This window comes from Hyaena hyaena, unplaced genomic scaffold, assembly GCF_003009895.1.
Source record: "Hyaena hyaena isolate Hyena2069 unplaced genomic scaffold, ASM300989v1 scaffold_190, whole genome shotgun sequence".
In the NCBI taxonomy this organism is placed as follows: Eukaryota; Metazoa; Chordata; class Mammalia; order Carnivora; family Hyaenidae; genus Hyaena; species Hyaena hyaena.
Genome location: NW_024080822.1, coordinates 1,893,403 through 1,910,850, shown reverse-complemented (window position 1 = coordinate 1,910,850; position 17,448 = coordinate 1,893,403). Strand labels below are relative to the sequence as shown.

Sequence of the window (17,448 nt, the reverse complement as noted above, 5' to 3'; positions counted from 1 at the left end):
TTAAAAAAAAAAAAAAAGCCAGTATATTGGATCCATTCAACCCTTAATGAGTTTACATTAAGTGCACCATACTAGGCGTGTTGAGTTGTGTTTACCATATACATGAAAGCATAGTCCCGGATCTAGTAGAATGAAAAGCATAATACAAGTCATATGCAATACATTGTGTCAGGTCTGTGCAAAACAAGACCTCAGAAGAATAGAGGAGAGAACGATTCATCCTGACTGGAGCTGGAGTCTTGATGTTTTAGGTTGGAGGTGAAATTTGAGTAGAAATGGAAAGAAACAAGTAGGGCTTGCATGGGTAGGAAATCCGCCTGGGTCATTTCGGGGCAAGCAGAGGCATGGTGCGGGGGGGGGTGGAAGGGGTGTGTGTAGAGAAGAGTGATTGGACGGGGTGGGATTAGAGGCGAGGAAGCTGGGACCGCCAGGGGCATTGGGTCAAGACCAGAGTATTGAAAGCCAGGAACCTATGGGGGAGTTATTGTAGACATGTCATTTAACTTTTCCGAAGTTTAGTTCCCTTTATCTGGGGAATGATGATGATAATACATTGTGCAAGGTATTGCTGTCAGGATAAAATCTTATAAATAGGTGAGGGTTCCTAAGGAAGAGTCTGGTGTGAACTAGGCACTCAGGACATTTTCTTGAATTGCTTCCTTAGTGGAAGGTGAGGCTGGAAAGGCTGATCTTGTCCATGGGAGACATTCAGTAACACTGAAGAGTTTGGACTTTATGTGTGTTTTTTTTTTTAATATTTTTATTTATTTCTAGGAGAGAGAGAGACAGCATGAGCAGGGGAGGGTCAGAGAGAGAGGGAGATACAGACTCTGAAATAGGCTCCAGGCTCCGAGCTGGCAGTCAGCACAGAGCCCCACGCGGGGCTCGAACCCACGAACCGCGAGATCATGACCTAAGCGAAAGTCGGACGCTTAACCGACTAAGCCACCCAGGCGCCCCTGGACTTTATGTTTTGCACAGCTTGTCTTGTGTGGCCGGGGGAGGGGAAGCAGATGAAGAGGGTAAGACAGGATTCCTAGTCTTGAGGTACATGCAGTTTAGCTGGAGGGAGTCAAGCCAGGATAAACAGTATTGCACGCACACATGCGCCCAGGCAAGATGAGGCAGTCAGTAGATAATAGGGTAGATGAGAGTTTGAGCCATAGAACTACAAGTGTCCGGCCCAGTGGCACAATTTACGAGCTCTGTGATCTTGAATCAGTCCCTTAAAGCCTCAGTTTCATTATCTATGGGATCTGTGAGGAGTCTGTGAGAAGCAAAGGAGATAAGATGTTGAGTACATCGTAGAGAGTAAGCACTCAATAGCCTTGGCTTCCATTATAACCAGATGCAAATTGTATATCAGATCATATATCACGTCACATCGCATCACATCATATATTGTAAGTTGATATCCTTTAGCTCATGAACGCCATGAGGTTCAGAGGAGAAGTAGCACACCCTCCATAAAGTAGAGTAATGCATGATTCAATCCTAAATGACACGGAGGGTTTGGTAAGGCTGAAGGGAAAAGGGAAGATATTCAAGGCAGAGGCAAAAATATGCACCTAGCAGAGGAGCAAATCACCAAGTGTAAAAGAACACAGGCCTGAACAGGATGTGTGGTTCAGGGAGCAGTTATTTAACATAGAAATATCTAATAGGGTTGGTTTACTCTGTAGTGTAAGGGCTTTGCGGTAAGACGTCTTTGCTTCTGCCTGTCAAAATAAACTTTTGGGATTGCTCCCGCTTATTTTATTTTTTTCTGGTCTTTTTAAACTGCTCTGGGAGGTTCAGCAGTGTTTCCCACTTTGCATATTCAAATATTCAGTATGAATCGCATCAAAATGGGCAGCTGATGACAATGTAGAAAAGAATCTAGACGTGTCAGGCAAAATAGAACTAAGGTTGCAAAATACGGAAACATCAATCTAAGGAGTTTTTTAGAAGTATTTTCTTTTTATAGATTTAATTTTTTTTTTTTTTTTTTTTTTTTTAGTTTTGAGGAAGACAGAGAGCGTGCAAGCAGGAGAGGGGCAGGGAGAGACGGAGAACCTTGATCAGGCTCAACACAGAGCCCGATGTGGGGCTCGAGCTCATGAACTGTGAGATCATGACCTGAGCTGAAATCCAGAGTTAGACGTTTAACCGACTGAGTCACCCAGGCAACCCTCTTTTCATGGCTTTAATGGGTTTCAGAAATGTTTTTCTTTTTTTACAGCTGATTCATTGTTTTCATTTGGATCTATGTTAAAAGGAAATGAATGGATGACAAAGTTGAAAATAAAGTATCATTAGAGCCTGTTTTGGAATAGTCAAAGTGTTCTGGCGGTAGTTACAATAGGTTTTAATTTATTCCGCTAACATGTTTTTTTTTTTTACATATTCAGCATGGGGGCTAAATGTGATTGTGGTTGCCACATCTAATCTTGAACTAGAATACAATTCTAGTTTCGGAAATCCTGTTTGCCGGATACAATGTTGTTTTACTTGCTAGTTGGTCATATTGTGTGACCAAATAGAGAATTCAGGATTATTTAGCCCTTACTTCATTCTTTCCCTGTGCTATTTAACTTAACTCTCAGACAAAGTATGTATCATTATCCTCAACCTAAAGATCAGGAAATTAGAACTCCCAAGAACAAAGTAAGCTTTCTAAGACCACCAGTCAGGAAGGGGTTAGAATTGGGATTCAAACGTAAGCCTTTGAGATCTGGTGTTTGGGTTTTTTTCCTAGGCTCTTGTGCCGGCCCTGGGCAGCTACCTTCCTCAGGCTGTGAAGACCTCCTCTGGCAGCAGCCCAGTTAGGAGCCGGGTACCCTTTCTTTACTTTTCCAGAATCTCTCTCTGCCTTCTTCACCATGGCGTGCCCTGGCCGCTGCCGCATACTGGCTGTTTGGAGGGCTCCCTTGCCCCATAGCTCTCGGAGCTCAGCAGAACGGTGGGACATTTGTTCTCTCTTGGCCTCTCTAACAGGTCGCAGGGATTGGTGACATTTCTCCCTGCAGCTACCCTTTCCGGCTTCCAGAAACCTCTCCCTCCCTTCTTGCCACGTCCAGCTTACAAGTGGTAATGAGCCCCTACTGTGCTGTTGTTACATCATGTTGGGAAATTAAGTGATTCCCTGGTCATTTCTCTTCCCACATCTTTATAAAGCATATTCCCTCTTAAGACTTTTCCTCGGGGGCACCTGGGTGGCTCAGTCGGTTAAGCATCTGACTTCTGCTCAGGTCATGATCTGAGGGTTCGTGGGTTTGAGCCCTGCATCGGGCTCTGTGCTGACAGCTCTGAGCCTGGAGCCTGCTTTGGATTCTGTCTCCCTGTCTCTCTGCCCAACTCGCACTTTGTCTCTCTCTCTCTTTCTCAAAAATAAGTAAATATTTTTAAAAAATTAAAGAAAAGAAAGAAAACTTTTCCTCACATTAGCCTATTGGGGTGTGCCGTTTGTTTCCTGCTGCTTCCCGACGGCCGCCAGTGCTTGCAGAGGCACTGGGTGCTTTTAACGTCTACTGTTTTTACCTTTCTCAGATTCACCGCTTCTCCAACAATTTTTACAATGATTTGAGTGGTGTGATGACAATTCAAGCAAAACCGCTTCAGCAGAGACCTACCTATTTTGCAGATAGAACACAGTACGTATACGAAATACTTACCCAGCCTGTTCTCTATGCTGGATACACCTGAGCATGAAGACGGCAAAAGCCCGTGCTCTGGGTGTGCGTGAGCACGTTCAGGGAAGGATGCGGCCATGTGTAAGAAAGAAAATGCACTGCTCTAATATCAACCACAGAATGACTGGTATTAGGTTAGGGTCGATAGGTAAGAGGAAGATAGCTGTGAATTCTTCATCTTCCGGGCTCTACTATATGATTGCAGTCAGTGAGAACCTTAGATCTTATTTTCCTCTGGATGATTCTTCACTGAAACTAAAATTGAAATGAAATGATAGTCTGTCCATGCATTCAGCCAATATTTAGAAGTATCTTCTTGAGCTAGGCACTATTCTAGACAGTGCCTTCTAAAGGACACATCTATCTGTGCCCTGCTCACCTAATGCCTACAGCTGAGTAATGAACTTGACTTCCACCCCCCAGGAATGAGCAAGAAGACAAATCACTGGGCGTGGGGGCCAGTGCTCCGTCTTTGGCCCGGCACCGTCTGGGACGTGTCTCAGATGCTCGCGGACTCCACGCTTCCACGAGGAAAACAGCTGCGCATACGAGGCTGCCTTCTCTTACTTCAGACTCTCAGAGAATGAAAACCCCCAACGTGTACAGTGACGAAGTTCTTAGGGGAACAAAACTGTAAGTCTTGTTTCTCTGCTGGTAAAGCAAACACCACATGTTATGGAGGATGAGACAAATCTACTGTACAGTCTATGTACTGTTCTTTATATCTGTGTTTTATGCATTAAAAAAAGTAAGGGATTGTTTGTCCCACCAATAACCAATGTTTGCTTGGGGCAACGTCACCATCTTTGATTATGCATACCTGTTTCCCATTACTTCTCACCACCCTCCTTGACTGGGGTCAGCCTTGCCTTCTCTCTGACCCACAAACACACCAGCTACACTGGTCCTTACTTCATGGGGATTTTGTTCATGCTCTTTTACTTCTATTAAAGTAACCTGCTTTTTCTATCAAAGTACGACAAGTTCACAGTAGAACATGAGAGCAGTACCCAGACTATGAGTGGGCGTCAAAGGTCACCATATGCCGAACACATAGAAATATAAAAATGCTAACTGCAGATAAGTTTACTACTGATTTTATCTATGAATACGTTTCTTCTTTACTTTCCCTTATCTTTTTTTCTAACACTACATTATCCTACTATTACAGCTTTTTTCATATTTTTTCACTTAATATGATTCCTGTTTTCCACGGTGTTAAGTATTTCTGAAAGCATGATTTTAATGACTGGAAAATAACATATGGGGATGTGGGAATTTATTAAATATTTCCCCTATTACTGAAACTTTTCCTTTCTTCTATATTTTCACTATTATAATGTACAGTGGACATCATTTTCTATAAATCTTTTAAGTTTTTATTTAAATTCCAGTTACTTAACAAACAGTATAATATTAGTTTCAGATGTACAATATAAATCCTAGTAAGGATGTCTTGAAATTGTTTTCCCTGTTGGTACAGTCCTAGAAGTAAAGCTACCAGGTCAAAGATTATGGGTACTTTTGTGACTCTTCACATATTTTCCCAAAGCTCTTCCCAAAATGGTTCTAACAATTAATAGTCCCACTGGTGGGAAACTGTTTCTATGCAGCCTCTAAACTATGGGTAGTAGGTGTATTTAAAAACTTGATAGCCAATATGGTCATATTTTAATTTTCATAACTTGATTACTAATGAATCAATGAATTAGAATCTTACTATAGAATATCCTTCTCTATTCTTGTGCATGAACCAGACAATCTTTCCAGGTCAGGGTCTGGCGGGGAATGTCTCTTCTGGACCTTTCCTCACCCATCCTGATGAACTTTATGATCTGATTGTCAAATTCAAGAACGAAAAGTATCACATTGAACCTGATAGCATTAAATCTATTAAAAATGTAGGGATGACTGACATTTTCAATATTTAGTTTTCCCATCAAAGAATATATTTTGCATCTCCTTTTAGTGACCTTACATAAGGTTTTATAGTTTTCCTCATCTAGGCCCTCCACCTCTGTGATTAATTTTATCCTTCATTCATTACTCTGTTCTCTAAAGTTCTACAGCACTTATATTTAGAGTCATTTAGCATAGCCCTTTATTACATGAACTGATTACACTGTTCTCTAATAACTTCATGGGTTTTCATCTTGTTTTCAGTAACTTATAGGCCCCTTACGAGAAGGAACTAGATCTTCAATTATTTCCATCTCCTGCACAGGGACTAGCATCGCTGAGCGCTCAGTACATACAGCTCGACGGTCACTGCTGAGCAAGGAGAAGGTGACTGGAGCTGGTGGTCCGTGTCCTCTTGACATTTGTCTTTCCGACACTCTGCTCATCCTGCGTGAGCATTTCTTTGGAAAGGCAATTGCGATTAGCAGTTCCGACAAGGAGCTTCGTGGTGAGGTCCATCCCCCTCTCCCCCTCTCTCTGCCCGGCGCTCAGTTACATGTTGTTGTGTTCACAGGCAAACCGGCATAGACCGGGGGTCCCCCCCACCAGCCCCTGCCTCCCGGAGCAGGTTACCCCCCATAGGCTCAGAGACTGGTGAGCAGAAGGTGGCAGTTCCCGGATCTCAACCTGTTCCTGTAAGACAGATTTCATTATATTTGAGCGCACCATTTAGGTTGTCTGCTGGAAAACGAACACACACAATATAATTTGGGCAATTGTGAATGAACTCCGTAACGTGAAATGTCTCCATAAACTGCTTCCTGAGAGTAACTGGCATGCCAGAACTGACGGGAGGTGGGAGGGTTAATTTACTGTTGTGTGGAATAAAAACACGGTTTGAACTGAATCAGAAATTCCAGGTGTCGGGGCGCCTGGGTGGCTTAGTCGGTTGAGCGGCCGACTTTCGCTTAGGTCATGATCTCGCGGTTCGTGGGTTCGGGCCCCGCGTCGGGCTCTGTGCTGACTGCCAGCTCAGAGCCTGGAGCCTGTTTCAGTCTGTGACTCCCTCTCTCTCTGACCCTCCCCTGCTCACACCGTCTCTCTCTCTCTCTCTCTCTCTCCTAGAAATAAATAAAAACATTAAAAAAAAAAAGAAAGTCCAGGTGTCAAAGCAAATCTGATAGTCAGGATGGTATTGCAAAGACAATAGCATGAAGGTCGGGTCAGGAAGCAGGGAGATCTGTGTTTGAACCCTGCCACTCAAACTGTGTGATTTAGTAGAAATTAACCTTCCCATGCCTTTATTTTCTCACCTGTAAAAGGGCCACTGTGATTCCTCCCTCAGAGGACTGTTCAAAGGATGAAATGAATTTATGCACGGGAAATTGGGAAATAGTGCCTGCATAAAGTAAGAGCTCAGTAGAACGCCCCAGCCATTTTTCTGAGCTCTCCTTTTTACAGCTAATGTGCACCGTGTCTGTTGCCATGTGGGGGGAGTGTCTACACCCAGGCTCCACCCAGCCACTCGATGGCGGAAGGTCTGGGGAAGGTCTGGGGCTGCTAGTGTGCATAACCGGGTTTCCCCCCATGGTTACAGAGACTCCCCACTTCGCTCCCGTACAAATAATGTGTCCCTATTTCATAAAACATCGAACGACCCCAGCTGTGGGAACATAAAGGCCTAAGGAGAAAAGCTGACGAAGTGTTTCCTCTTGCATTCCTTTACGTCCTCGAGAACAGCAGTAGAATCCATTCCTAGAAAGGCAAGAATTGCACAGCTTTCGTGTGTCACCTTAGAATGTTGTGGCTTAGAGTAAAATCGTAAAAGAAGGCAGACATCACATAAAAAAGTCAGAGGCTTCATAAATGCAAAATTTCTGTTATAATTTAATATTGAGAATATTATGTGGTTTATCTTTTAGGTTTTCTATTAGGTTTATCTATTAAGACACTATTGTTTTCTCAGGTTAAATAAAAAAACGATATAATCAAAATATATTTGGACATTTATGCTTGATAGATGTTATACTTGCCTATCTACATAGAAGTTTCAAGTAAGGGAATGAATGGATGAATAAATGAGTGAATGGTTAAAGCACAAAGAAAGAAATCTTCTTTTGTCTTTTTAAGGAATGCATTTACTTGAAACCAAAACATGTTATCCTTTGTTTAGTACAGAGGGAGGCATCCGCAGAACCGTGTGTTAAGTGCAGTACCTGACAGTTTAGAACGCTCACCTCTTCGAGAAAGATATCTGACCATAGAACAGTTTTCAAGACCCAGCACAACCCACACATTTCGGGTAGGTCGTCTGTTAACCTAAAATTTGACTTCTAAAAAATATCTGAAATAGTATCGGCTGCCTGGGGGGCCCAGGCGGTTAGGCATCCGACTTCAGCTCAGGTCATGATCTCACAGTTTGTGGGTTCAAGCCCCGCGTCGGGCTCAGTGCTGACAACTCAGAGCCTGGAGCCTTCTTCTGATTCTGTGTCTCCCTCTCTCTCTGCCCCTCCCCTGCTCACATACTCTCTCTCTCAAAAATAAATAAACATTAAGAAAAAAGAGTCTTGTTTGAAAAAATACCTGAGACAATAGAGCTCACCCCTTATTTTATTTTGCTTCTAACAGTTAGATACTCCTCGAAAAGGTTCATTGACCCTGATGGAATTTGCTGGCCACACATGGACAAGTCAAAGTCTTTTGACAGGTCAGTTTTCTCTGCATATAAATAAATGATGTGTTATGTGAAGTTTCAAGTTTGGAAAGAGAATCTGAAGATTATCTACCTAAATAGGACTCTTTTGACCAGGTAAGAACAAATACCACGTGTTTGTCACCTATGGCCAGACACAAAGGTCTCTAGAAAGAGCAGAACTGCACAGAGAAGCCCTTGTCTGCTGTTAGTCATAAAGGGAAAATGCCCACATGCTCTTCATTAAATTGGGACCTGACTCGCAGGAAAAGGAAATGCTGTGTTATGAGTCTTATGAGAAATCAGCGTCTCTTTCTGCACTACAGTTTTCTTGTTTTCTCATAACACCCTACTCTTAATTCCCTTTGAAGATCTAATTTATAAAAATGCCTCATAAAATCAATACAAATATTTTATAATGGAGAGTGTTACGGAAAAATACTTATTTTCAGCCTAATAACTATTTTTAGAGAAAAGTTTCTAGTCCAAATTCAGGCCCGTGATATTTTAATTTTCAAAACTGTTACCGGTAGTTTTGTTTAAGGAGCATCATACTGTCCTGCATCGTGCCACTCAGGAATCAAGTGCCAGCTTTCCATCCTACTTCCTGAGCTCTCTTGGGAGAGCCTCAACCTCCCTGGGCCTCAGTTTCCTCTCTTATTTTTTTTAAAATTTTTTAACATTTATTTATTTTTAAGAGACAGAGCGAGACAGATCATGAGCAGGGGAGGGGCAGAGAGAGAAGGACACACAAAATCGGAAGCAGGCTCCAGGCTCTGAGCTGTCAGCACAGAGCCAGACATGGGGCTCGAACCCATACACCGTGAGATCATGACCTGAGCCTAAGTCGGACGTTCAACCGACTGAGCCACCCAGGCGCCCCTCAGTTTCCTCTCTTATAATAGGCTGTGTTGATCAAACAGTCATTGGGGAAAATGTATAGAAAAGACCTCACTAGATTCCAGGCATATGTTGTTTGTTCAAAAATTAGGCATCATTTGTATTATAGATAATGTGAAACGTAAAGGGTAATGTGCTGTTTTAAGGCAAGTGCTATAATTTAAAAATAAGTCTAGTAAAAATGAAGCATTGTGACAACACACTAAGTTTATCACTGTTCATATCAGCCCTTCTGTAGTTCTACAGCGTTGTGATGTCAAAGATTCTTTAGCCTTTTACAGATTTTCTCCTGTGCGAATAGCCCTAGGGTGCTATGCCTTTCTGTTGCGTTTTTTTCTTGCATATTCCCTAGCATTGGTAGCTCTTATTATCAGTGACCATAGCTCTTTCTCTAAAAGGCAGTCATGCTACCTTTCATCAGGCATTGCTCTTAATTGTCAATGGTCAGGAGGAAAGTAGGCATCAGTGTGTTGATTAACAAATAGCATATGAGGTACTCACTCTGTGTCATACTCTGAGCTGAGGGCTGGGATGCAAACACCAGTCTGGGCCCCGGGGAGCACTCAGCGTAGTGAGGAAGGTGGAAGGGACCATGAGGAGATGAGCAGAAGTGCCAGCTGGATGTGCAGCTCGGCAACGGATGGAGGGGCTTCCCTGGCGGGGGGTGGGCCATGCCAAATCAGGATGATCGTCACGTGGTATTGTGAGAGTGAGTCCGTGGATGTGTGGTAGATGGTGGTGCTGAAAGATGGGGCTCAGAGAATATCGATGAATTTAGTTTTGGAGATGTTGACCACAGGACGCAAAGTGGAGCTGTCTAATAGGTTATTGGGCGCACAGGATTAGAGGTTCAGAGAGGGAACTGGATTTCTGAATTTGTTTTACCTCCGCACATTTAATTTACCCCCAATACTAAGCCACTCTATTCTGTTATCGATAATTTTGTGACTATTACTACTGATGGCCGGGAGCCTTTCTCATTGCTATAGAAGTAACTGAGGTAGATAAGAGAGAGACTTCTGTATTTCCAAGGATTTTTCTTTTTCTCTGACAAGCTTTCTTTGACAGGCTTTGCTTCCAGGTCAAGAAGCACCAGGAGCTATTAATTTATCAACCTTTGTTCTGGGGCAGAAGAAAAAGAAGAGAAGCTGAGGGGTATCCCCAGTAGTGGGAAGGGTCTCTTAAGGCAGCTGACATTCCTTCTGCGCCCGTGCTGTAGTAGGGCCACTGGAGCTCACCACTCAGCTTCCTGGGATCCACCTCAGGGTAGAAGGTTCTAGCAACACCAGCCACTTCTGGGAGGACACAGGGCTAGCACTTAGGCTAAATGGAGAAGGGGAACAGCATCCTTCCTTCCTCTCAGGACCCTCAGTGGCAGTTTTCACATATTTCCCTGTTTATGTAAAAGCAACATGAAAGTTTTTTGTTTTTCTTTTCTTTTTTTTTTTTTTTAATGTTTTATTTATTTCTAGGAGAGAGAGAGAGAGAGACAGCACGAGCAGGGGAGGGTCAGAGAGAGAGGGAGTCACAGACTGAAACAGGCTCCAGGCTCTGAGCTGGCAGTCAGCACAGAGCCCGACACGGGGCTCGAACCCACGAACCGCGAGATCATGACCTAAGTGAAAGTCAAGACGCTTAACCGACTAAGCCACCCAGGCGCCCCTGTTTTTCTTAAAAAAAATATATATATCACCTGCATTGAATGTATAAAGCCATCCTTCTGAGAGCTGGAATTTTTAAGCAGGTTAATGGGAGTTACTTTTTGGTTGGTGTTTCAGGTTCACAGCATCCACCTAAATCTTTTCAGAGGACGACTCTGACTTCAAGAAAGAGATTCCAAGTGGCATCTTGATGGAGCTGGGAGCAGCTGGAGTCCCAGCATGCCATTTATCACAGGGATAGCAGAAGAACAAGTATTACACTATGTATCTGTTTGTCTGACAGTGGGACGTGAGCCCGGCTGAGAGAAATGCAGGCAAATAAACAACTTAGTTTTGAACCTTTGCGTTGTAAAGAGAAGACAAGTCAAATTCACCGACCGTCTTTACCGGAAGCATTCTGATCTAATATGTGTTTATAATCCGTCACCTTACCAATCACATATAAAGACACACACACTATCAGTGCATGTATTCACACACTACCTAACATATGAGAGGACATTATCTAGGAATAAGCCATTTTGTAACTTTGTGTCTTGCCATATGTTTTGTGTCTCATTCTGTCACTAGTCCATCAAAATCCTGGACGCTATTGAAGTGATGTCACTCCCTTCTTTAGAAAATAGCAAAACCCTCTTTGGTACTGTATGTCCATTTAACTAAGATTCAGACTGTTCTGGTTGTCGTGATGACTTTCTTACACCATTTTTTAAATGTTCTTTTATTTTGTATTTTATTTTGTTTTATTATGTTTTTCATGTTGTTTAATTTTGAGAGAGAGAGAGAGAGAGAGAGCATGAATGGGGAAGGGGCAGAGGGACAGGGAGACACAGAATCCGAAACAGGCTCCAGGCTCTGAGCTGTCAGCACAGAACCCGATGCGGGACTGGAACTCATAAACCATGAGATCATCACCTGAGCTGAACTTGGACGCTTAACGTATTGAGCTGCCCAGGTGTCCCTTTACACCTTTTTCTAAAAAGTACTTGAAGTCAGGAGCGTCTCTGAGGGGTGTCGGTGGCTGTCTCCCAAGCCAGTTTCGTTTTACTGGTTTTCATGCTCAAACTCAGGCAGTCTATCCAAAAGTGTTCCAAATGTATTGATTTTGAAGGCTGAATGGAAACCATACTGTGTGTGGGTGTCTGTTTGCTGTCTGCAGGTGAAGGTGTTCGTCCACGGGACTGAAGCGCTGCAGCAGCCTACTGCGTGGTTTAACACAGTCTCATCTTTGCTCACGCGTCACCTCTGCTGTGAAGCCTCCCCAATCCTTCTGTCTAAAGCAGTGGCCCTTTCCTCTGTCCACTCGCCCTGCTCTGTGTTTCTTCCACGCTCGAGCCCCTATCTGGTGTGCATAGAAAATGGGATAGGGATTGCCAAGGGGAGGGGAGCAGTTGGAGGTCAGGCTCTAGGGCCCTGCCCTTCCCTTCCCTTCCCTTGCCTTGCCTTCCCTTGCCTTCCCTTGCCTTCCCTTGCCTTCCCTTCCCTTCCCTTCCCTTGCCTTCCCTTCCCTTGCCTTCCCTTCCCTTCCCTTCCCTTCCCTTCCCTTCCCTTCCCTTCCCTTCCCTTCCCTCCCCTTCCCTTCCCTTCCCTCTTTTTTGAGAGAAAGAGAGGGAGAAAGTGAGTGAAGGACAGAGAGAGAGAGGGAGGAGGAGGAGGAGAGAGAGAAGCGGGGCTTAACCAAAGCGGGGCTCCTGGTTTGTTTCTTAACTAAAGTGGGGCTTGTGTTCACCCAAAGCAGGGCTGGAGCTCCTCAGAAGCAGGGCTCATATTTTATCCAAGTCGGGGCTCAAGTTCATGAACCCTGAGATCATGTCCTGAAACAAAGTTAGATGCTTAACCAACTAAACCACCCAGGCGCCCCTGGGGTCATTTTCTTTGCCCCCCCCCCCATGATTTTCCTTTATAGTGACTTGTGTTCAGACTTTTATATTCTCAGATTTCTAATCACCAACTTTTTTTTCTATCAGATACTTATATTTTATCCATTTATTTTTATTGATCTACAATGAAACTTGTTCTTCTATCATTTAAATGTATAATAAATTATTTTCAGACATACTTCTGGTTGTAAGAGAGGATCTTTGCCTACTTAGAGACGTCTGGAAATTAAGTGTGTCGAATTAGTGTTGTCCTTGATCACAGAGGGTTGAACAAAAATGCTACTAGAGCCATGTTTCTGATCGTTTCTCCCTTACATTTCTCCTGACTCACTTTATACAGTAGTGGAACATGTCGGGGAGTAGATGGATGGCCCCAGCTCCATAACTCTAGGCAATATTTTTAATGCTTAGTTTCCCCCACATAACAGACTGAAGCATTTTGAAAATTTTCAAAACTCCCCCAACAGCAGCTATAGACACTTATAAGAGAAAATAGTCTAATTTGGCAGCTCTCAGATGTTGAGGAATTCCTGGACATGGGAGCTGTCTGGAGTGTCTGTTTCCAAGGGCCTCTAGTCCGGTGCTCTCTGCTCCCTAATTCCTGCTAACTGGAGGCTTTCCATCCACACCCTGCTCTTCCAGAACAGCTCAAGCTAATTCCTATCCATTTCCAGGAACCATGCAACTCCTTCCCAATCATCACAGACTTAGAAGGGAAAATGACTGATATGCATTCCAAACTAACATTAGAGAACGGCTCAATAGACTTTATGGTAGGTTTACTCTATGTGGCTTCAAAGGTTTGTAGATGGAAATCTATCATTTATCTATGTATTGATAAAAATGCTTTAAAAAATAGAACCAAGTACAGCAATCTTGATTCCCATCTTCTAAACATTTTCAGTTGGAGGATAAAGTACAATTTTATGTTTTATTTATGTTTTAATTTCAAAAACTTAGTTATTTTGAGAGAGCATGTGAATGAGCATCAGTGGGAGAGGGGCACAGAGAAAGGAGAGAGAGAATCCCAAGCAGGCCCCATACTGTCAGTGTAGAACTTGGCAGAGGTCTGGGTCCCACAACTCTGAGACATAACGTGAGCCAAAAGTAAGAGTCAGAAGTTATCCGACTGAACCACCCAGGTGCCCTGAGAAGGTACAATTTTAGAGATAACAGAGGCATGGCTTGGCCACTGACTTTAAAAAGACCTGCTTATAGCATATATTTTTATACCTGTACTCTTCATTTATAGGTGAAAGGAGATTTAGAGCTTAGTAAATGATGCTTACATCAAGGATGGTGCTTTTTGAACTGATCAGGGCAGAACTGGGGCGGTGTTTTCATAATAATCTATCTTGATAAGTACGTCTTAGAATTTCTTTGTTAAAAATTGAAGGCAAATTGAATCACTCCTGAGATCAATTTTTAAATGAAGGTTAATGACTGTTAATTGAAATGCCTGTTAACTCATCCAAAACCAAGGAAGGAATGAAGGAATTTAATAATAATATAAAAACGTAAAATACCATAGAAAACTGCTAGATAAGCGATCTACATATTCAATGCAATTCCTATCAAACTAACACCAGCATTCTTCACAGAGCTAGAACAAACAATCCTAAAATTTGTATGGAATCAGAAAGGACCCCGAATAGCCAAAGCAATCTTGAAAAAGAAAACCAAAGCTGAAGGCATCACAGTCCTGAGCTCCAAGCTGTATTACAAAGTTATAATCATCAAGACACTATGGTATTGGCACAAAACCAGACAGATCAATGGAACAGAATAGAGAACTCAGAAATAGACCCACAAACGTATGGCCAACTAATCTTTGACAAAGCAGGAAAGAATACCCAGTGAAATAAAGACAGTCTCTTCAGCAAATGGTGCTGGGAAAACCGGACAGCAGAAAAATGCACCTGGACCACTTTCTTACACCTACACAAAAATAAACTCAAAATGAATGAAAGATCTAAACGTAAGACAGGAAGCCATCAAAATCCTAGAGGAGAAAGCAAGCAAAAACCTCTTTGACCTTGGCCATAGCAACTTCTTACTCAACATGTCTCTGGAGGCAATGGAAACCAAAGCAAAAATCAACTATTGGGAGCTCATCAAAACAAAAACCTTCTGCACAGTGAAGGAAACAATCAGCAAAACTAAAAGGCAGCTGATGGAATGGGAGAAGATATTGGCAAACGACATCGGATAAAGGGTTAATATCCTAAATCTATAAAGAACTTGTCAAATTCAACACCCCAAAAGCAAATAATCAGTGAAGAAATGGGCAAAGGACATGAATAGACACTTCTCCAAAGAAGACATCCAGATGGCTAACAGACACAAAAAAAATTGCTCAGCATCACTCATCATTAGGGAACTACAAATCAAAACTACAATGAGATACCACCTCACATTTGTCAGAATGGCTAAAATTAACAACTCAGGCAATAATGGGTGTTGGCGAGGATGCATAGAAAGAGGATCTCTTTTGCACTTCTGGTGAGAATGCAAACTGGTGCAGCTTCTCTGGAAAACAGTATGGACGTTCCTCAAAAAAAATTAAAAATAGAACTATCCTATGACCCAGCAATTACACTACTAGGTATTTATCCAAGCGATATAGGTGTGCTGTTTTGAAGGGACACGTGTACCCCAATGTTTATAGCAGCACTGTCAACAATAGCCAAAGTATGGAAAGAGCCCAAATGTCCATCGATGGATGAATGGATAAAGAAGATGTGGTATGTATGTATATACAATGGAGTATTACTCAGCAATCAAAGAGAATGAAATCTTGCGATTTGTAACTACGTGGATGGAACTAGAGGGTATTATGCCAAGTGAAATTAGAGACACATACCATATGACTTCATTCATATGAGGAATTTAAGATACAAAACATGTACATAGGGAAGGAAAGCAAAAATAATATAAAAACAGAGAGAAGGACAAAGCATAGGAGACTCTTAAATATGGAGAACAAACAGAGGTTACTGGAGGGGTTGTGGGAGGGGGGATGGACTAAATGGGTAAGGGGCATTAAGCAATCTATTCCTGGGGCGCCTGGGTGGCTTAGTCGGTTAAGCGTCCGACTTTCGCTTAGGTCATGATCTCACGGTTCGTGGGTTCGAGCCCCGCGTCGGGCTCTGTGCTGACTGCCAGCTCAGAGCCTGGAGCCTGTTTCGGAGTCTGTGTTTCCCTCTCTCTCTGACCCTCCCCTGCTCACGCTGTCTCTCTCTCTCTCCTAGAAATAAATAAAAATATTAAAAAAAAAAAAGAAATCTATTCCTGAAATCATTGTTGCACTCTATGCTAACTAACTGGGATGTAAATTAAAAACGAATTAATTAAAAATAAATATTAAATTTTTTTAAAATAATACAAAGGGAAGTATCCATACTGATGTTATTCTGACTAGAATAGAATTTCAATGTTAATTGGCATACATGTACATGGGTACATTTTTATAATGTCATGAAATGTAAGTATTACATTTTTATTTTCACTGCTTCCTTATGACTACAGATCATTATTTAGGATTTTTATCTCTATAATTTTTTAAAATTTATTTTTAAGTTCAAGTTAGTTTACATATAGCGTAGTATTGATTTTAGGGTAGAACGTAGTGGTTCATCACTTTCGTATAACACCCGGTCCTCATTCCAATAAATGCCCATCACCCATTTAGCCCATCACCCCACCAGCCTCTCCCTCCAGCAACTCTCAGTTTGTTCTCTGTATTTAAGAGCCTCTTACAGCTTGCCTCCCTCTCTGTTTTTATTTTTCCTTCCCTTCCCCTACGTTCATCTGTTGTGTTTCTTAAATTCCACATTTGAGAGAAATCATACGGTATCTGTCTTTAACTGACTTATTTCACTTAGCATAATACTTTCTAGCTCTATCCATGTTGTTGCAAATGGCAAGTTTTCATTCTTTTTGATCTCAGCACTATACTTCTTAATAAAAGTATTGAAAGAGCTTTTGAAAATTCATTATACTCAAAAAGTTTCTTTCAATTCCCAATTTTTATATAATTTGTGTACCTCTCCACAGTTTCTAATACACAGGTTATTCAGTCATTTATTTTTAACTGCATAAGCAAACTTTTGCCAGTGATTTAAAAATGCATAATGACACATGATTGTGAGAGGTTTATCTCATTTATGAATGTCCTAATTTAACCATTTCCCCCCAGAAGATGACATTCTTCTGTGATAATCATGAATTTATTATTTCATCCAATACGCATCAAGCACCTTCTTTGTGTAAGAGTCTGTTCTACGCAGTGGACTGAACAAGACAAAATCCTTGCCCTAATAGAACTTAGACTCCAGTGGAGAAGAATGATTATAAACAAATCAATACAAACATAATGCAAGGTCAGGTAGCAATAGCCGGGTAAGGTAACAGTGGAAAGAGGTATAACTTCAAATAAAATAGGGAAGGCTTTATTGCAGAGGTAATATTTGAGCAGACTTGAAGATGGGAAAAGAGGCATGTATATATGGTGAAAAAAAATCCTAGACAGAAGGAAAAACACACAGACCTAAACCTCTAGCATCTCTAGAGGTTAGAGGAACAGCAGAGGCCAGTGGGACATGGCATGGAATCAGCCAAGGGGTAAATAATAGGAGATGAGATCAGTAAAATAATAGGAGCTGAGGGGGTATGATCCCTTTTGACCTTGGAAATTGTAAATTATCTAAAATAGGAAGCCACTGGAGAGTTTTGAGCACAGAGTG

At 42.1% G+C, this 17,448-nt stretch overlaps 1 protein-coding gene across 2 annotated transcripts in view; it reads left to right on the top strand.

Annotated features, from left to right (window-relative positions):
- FAM149A (family with sequence similarity 149 member A) overlaps positions 1-11,161 on the top strand; it is a 56,266-nt gene extending 45,105 nt beyond the window's left edge. For both annotated transcript variants that reach the window (XM_039241226.1, XM_039241225.1), the window contains 6 exons: positions 3,529-3,632; positions 4,095-4,304; positions 6,145-6,265; positions 7,744-7,872; positions 8,199-8,277; positions 10,941-11,161. In XM_039241226.1, coding sequence (XP_039097157.1) covers positions 3,529-3,632; positions 4,095-4,304; positions 6,145-6,265; positions 7,744-7,872; positions 8,199-8,277; positions 10,941-11,014 — 717 coding nt within the window. In that variant the 3' untranslated portion in view covers positions 11,015-11,161. The remainder of the gene's footprint in view (positions 1-3,528; positions 3,633-4,094; positions 4,305-6,144; positions 6,266-7,743; positions 7,873-8,198; positions 8,278-10,940) is intronic.
- The last annotated feature ends 6,287 nt before the right edge of the window (positions 11,162-17,448 follow it).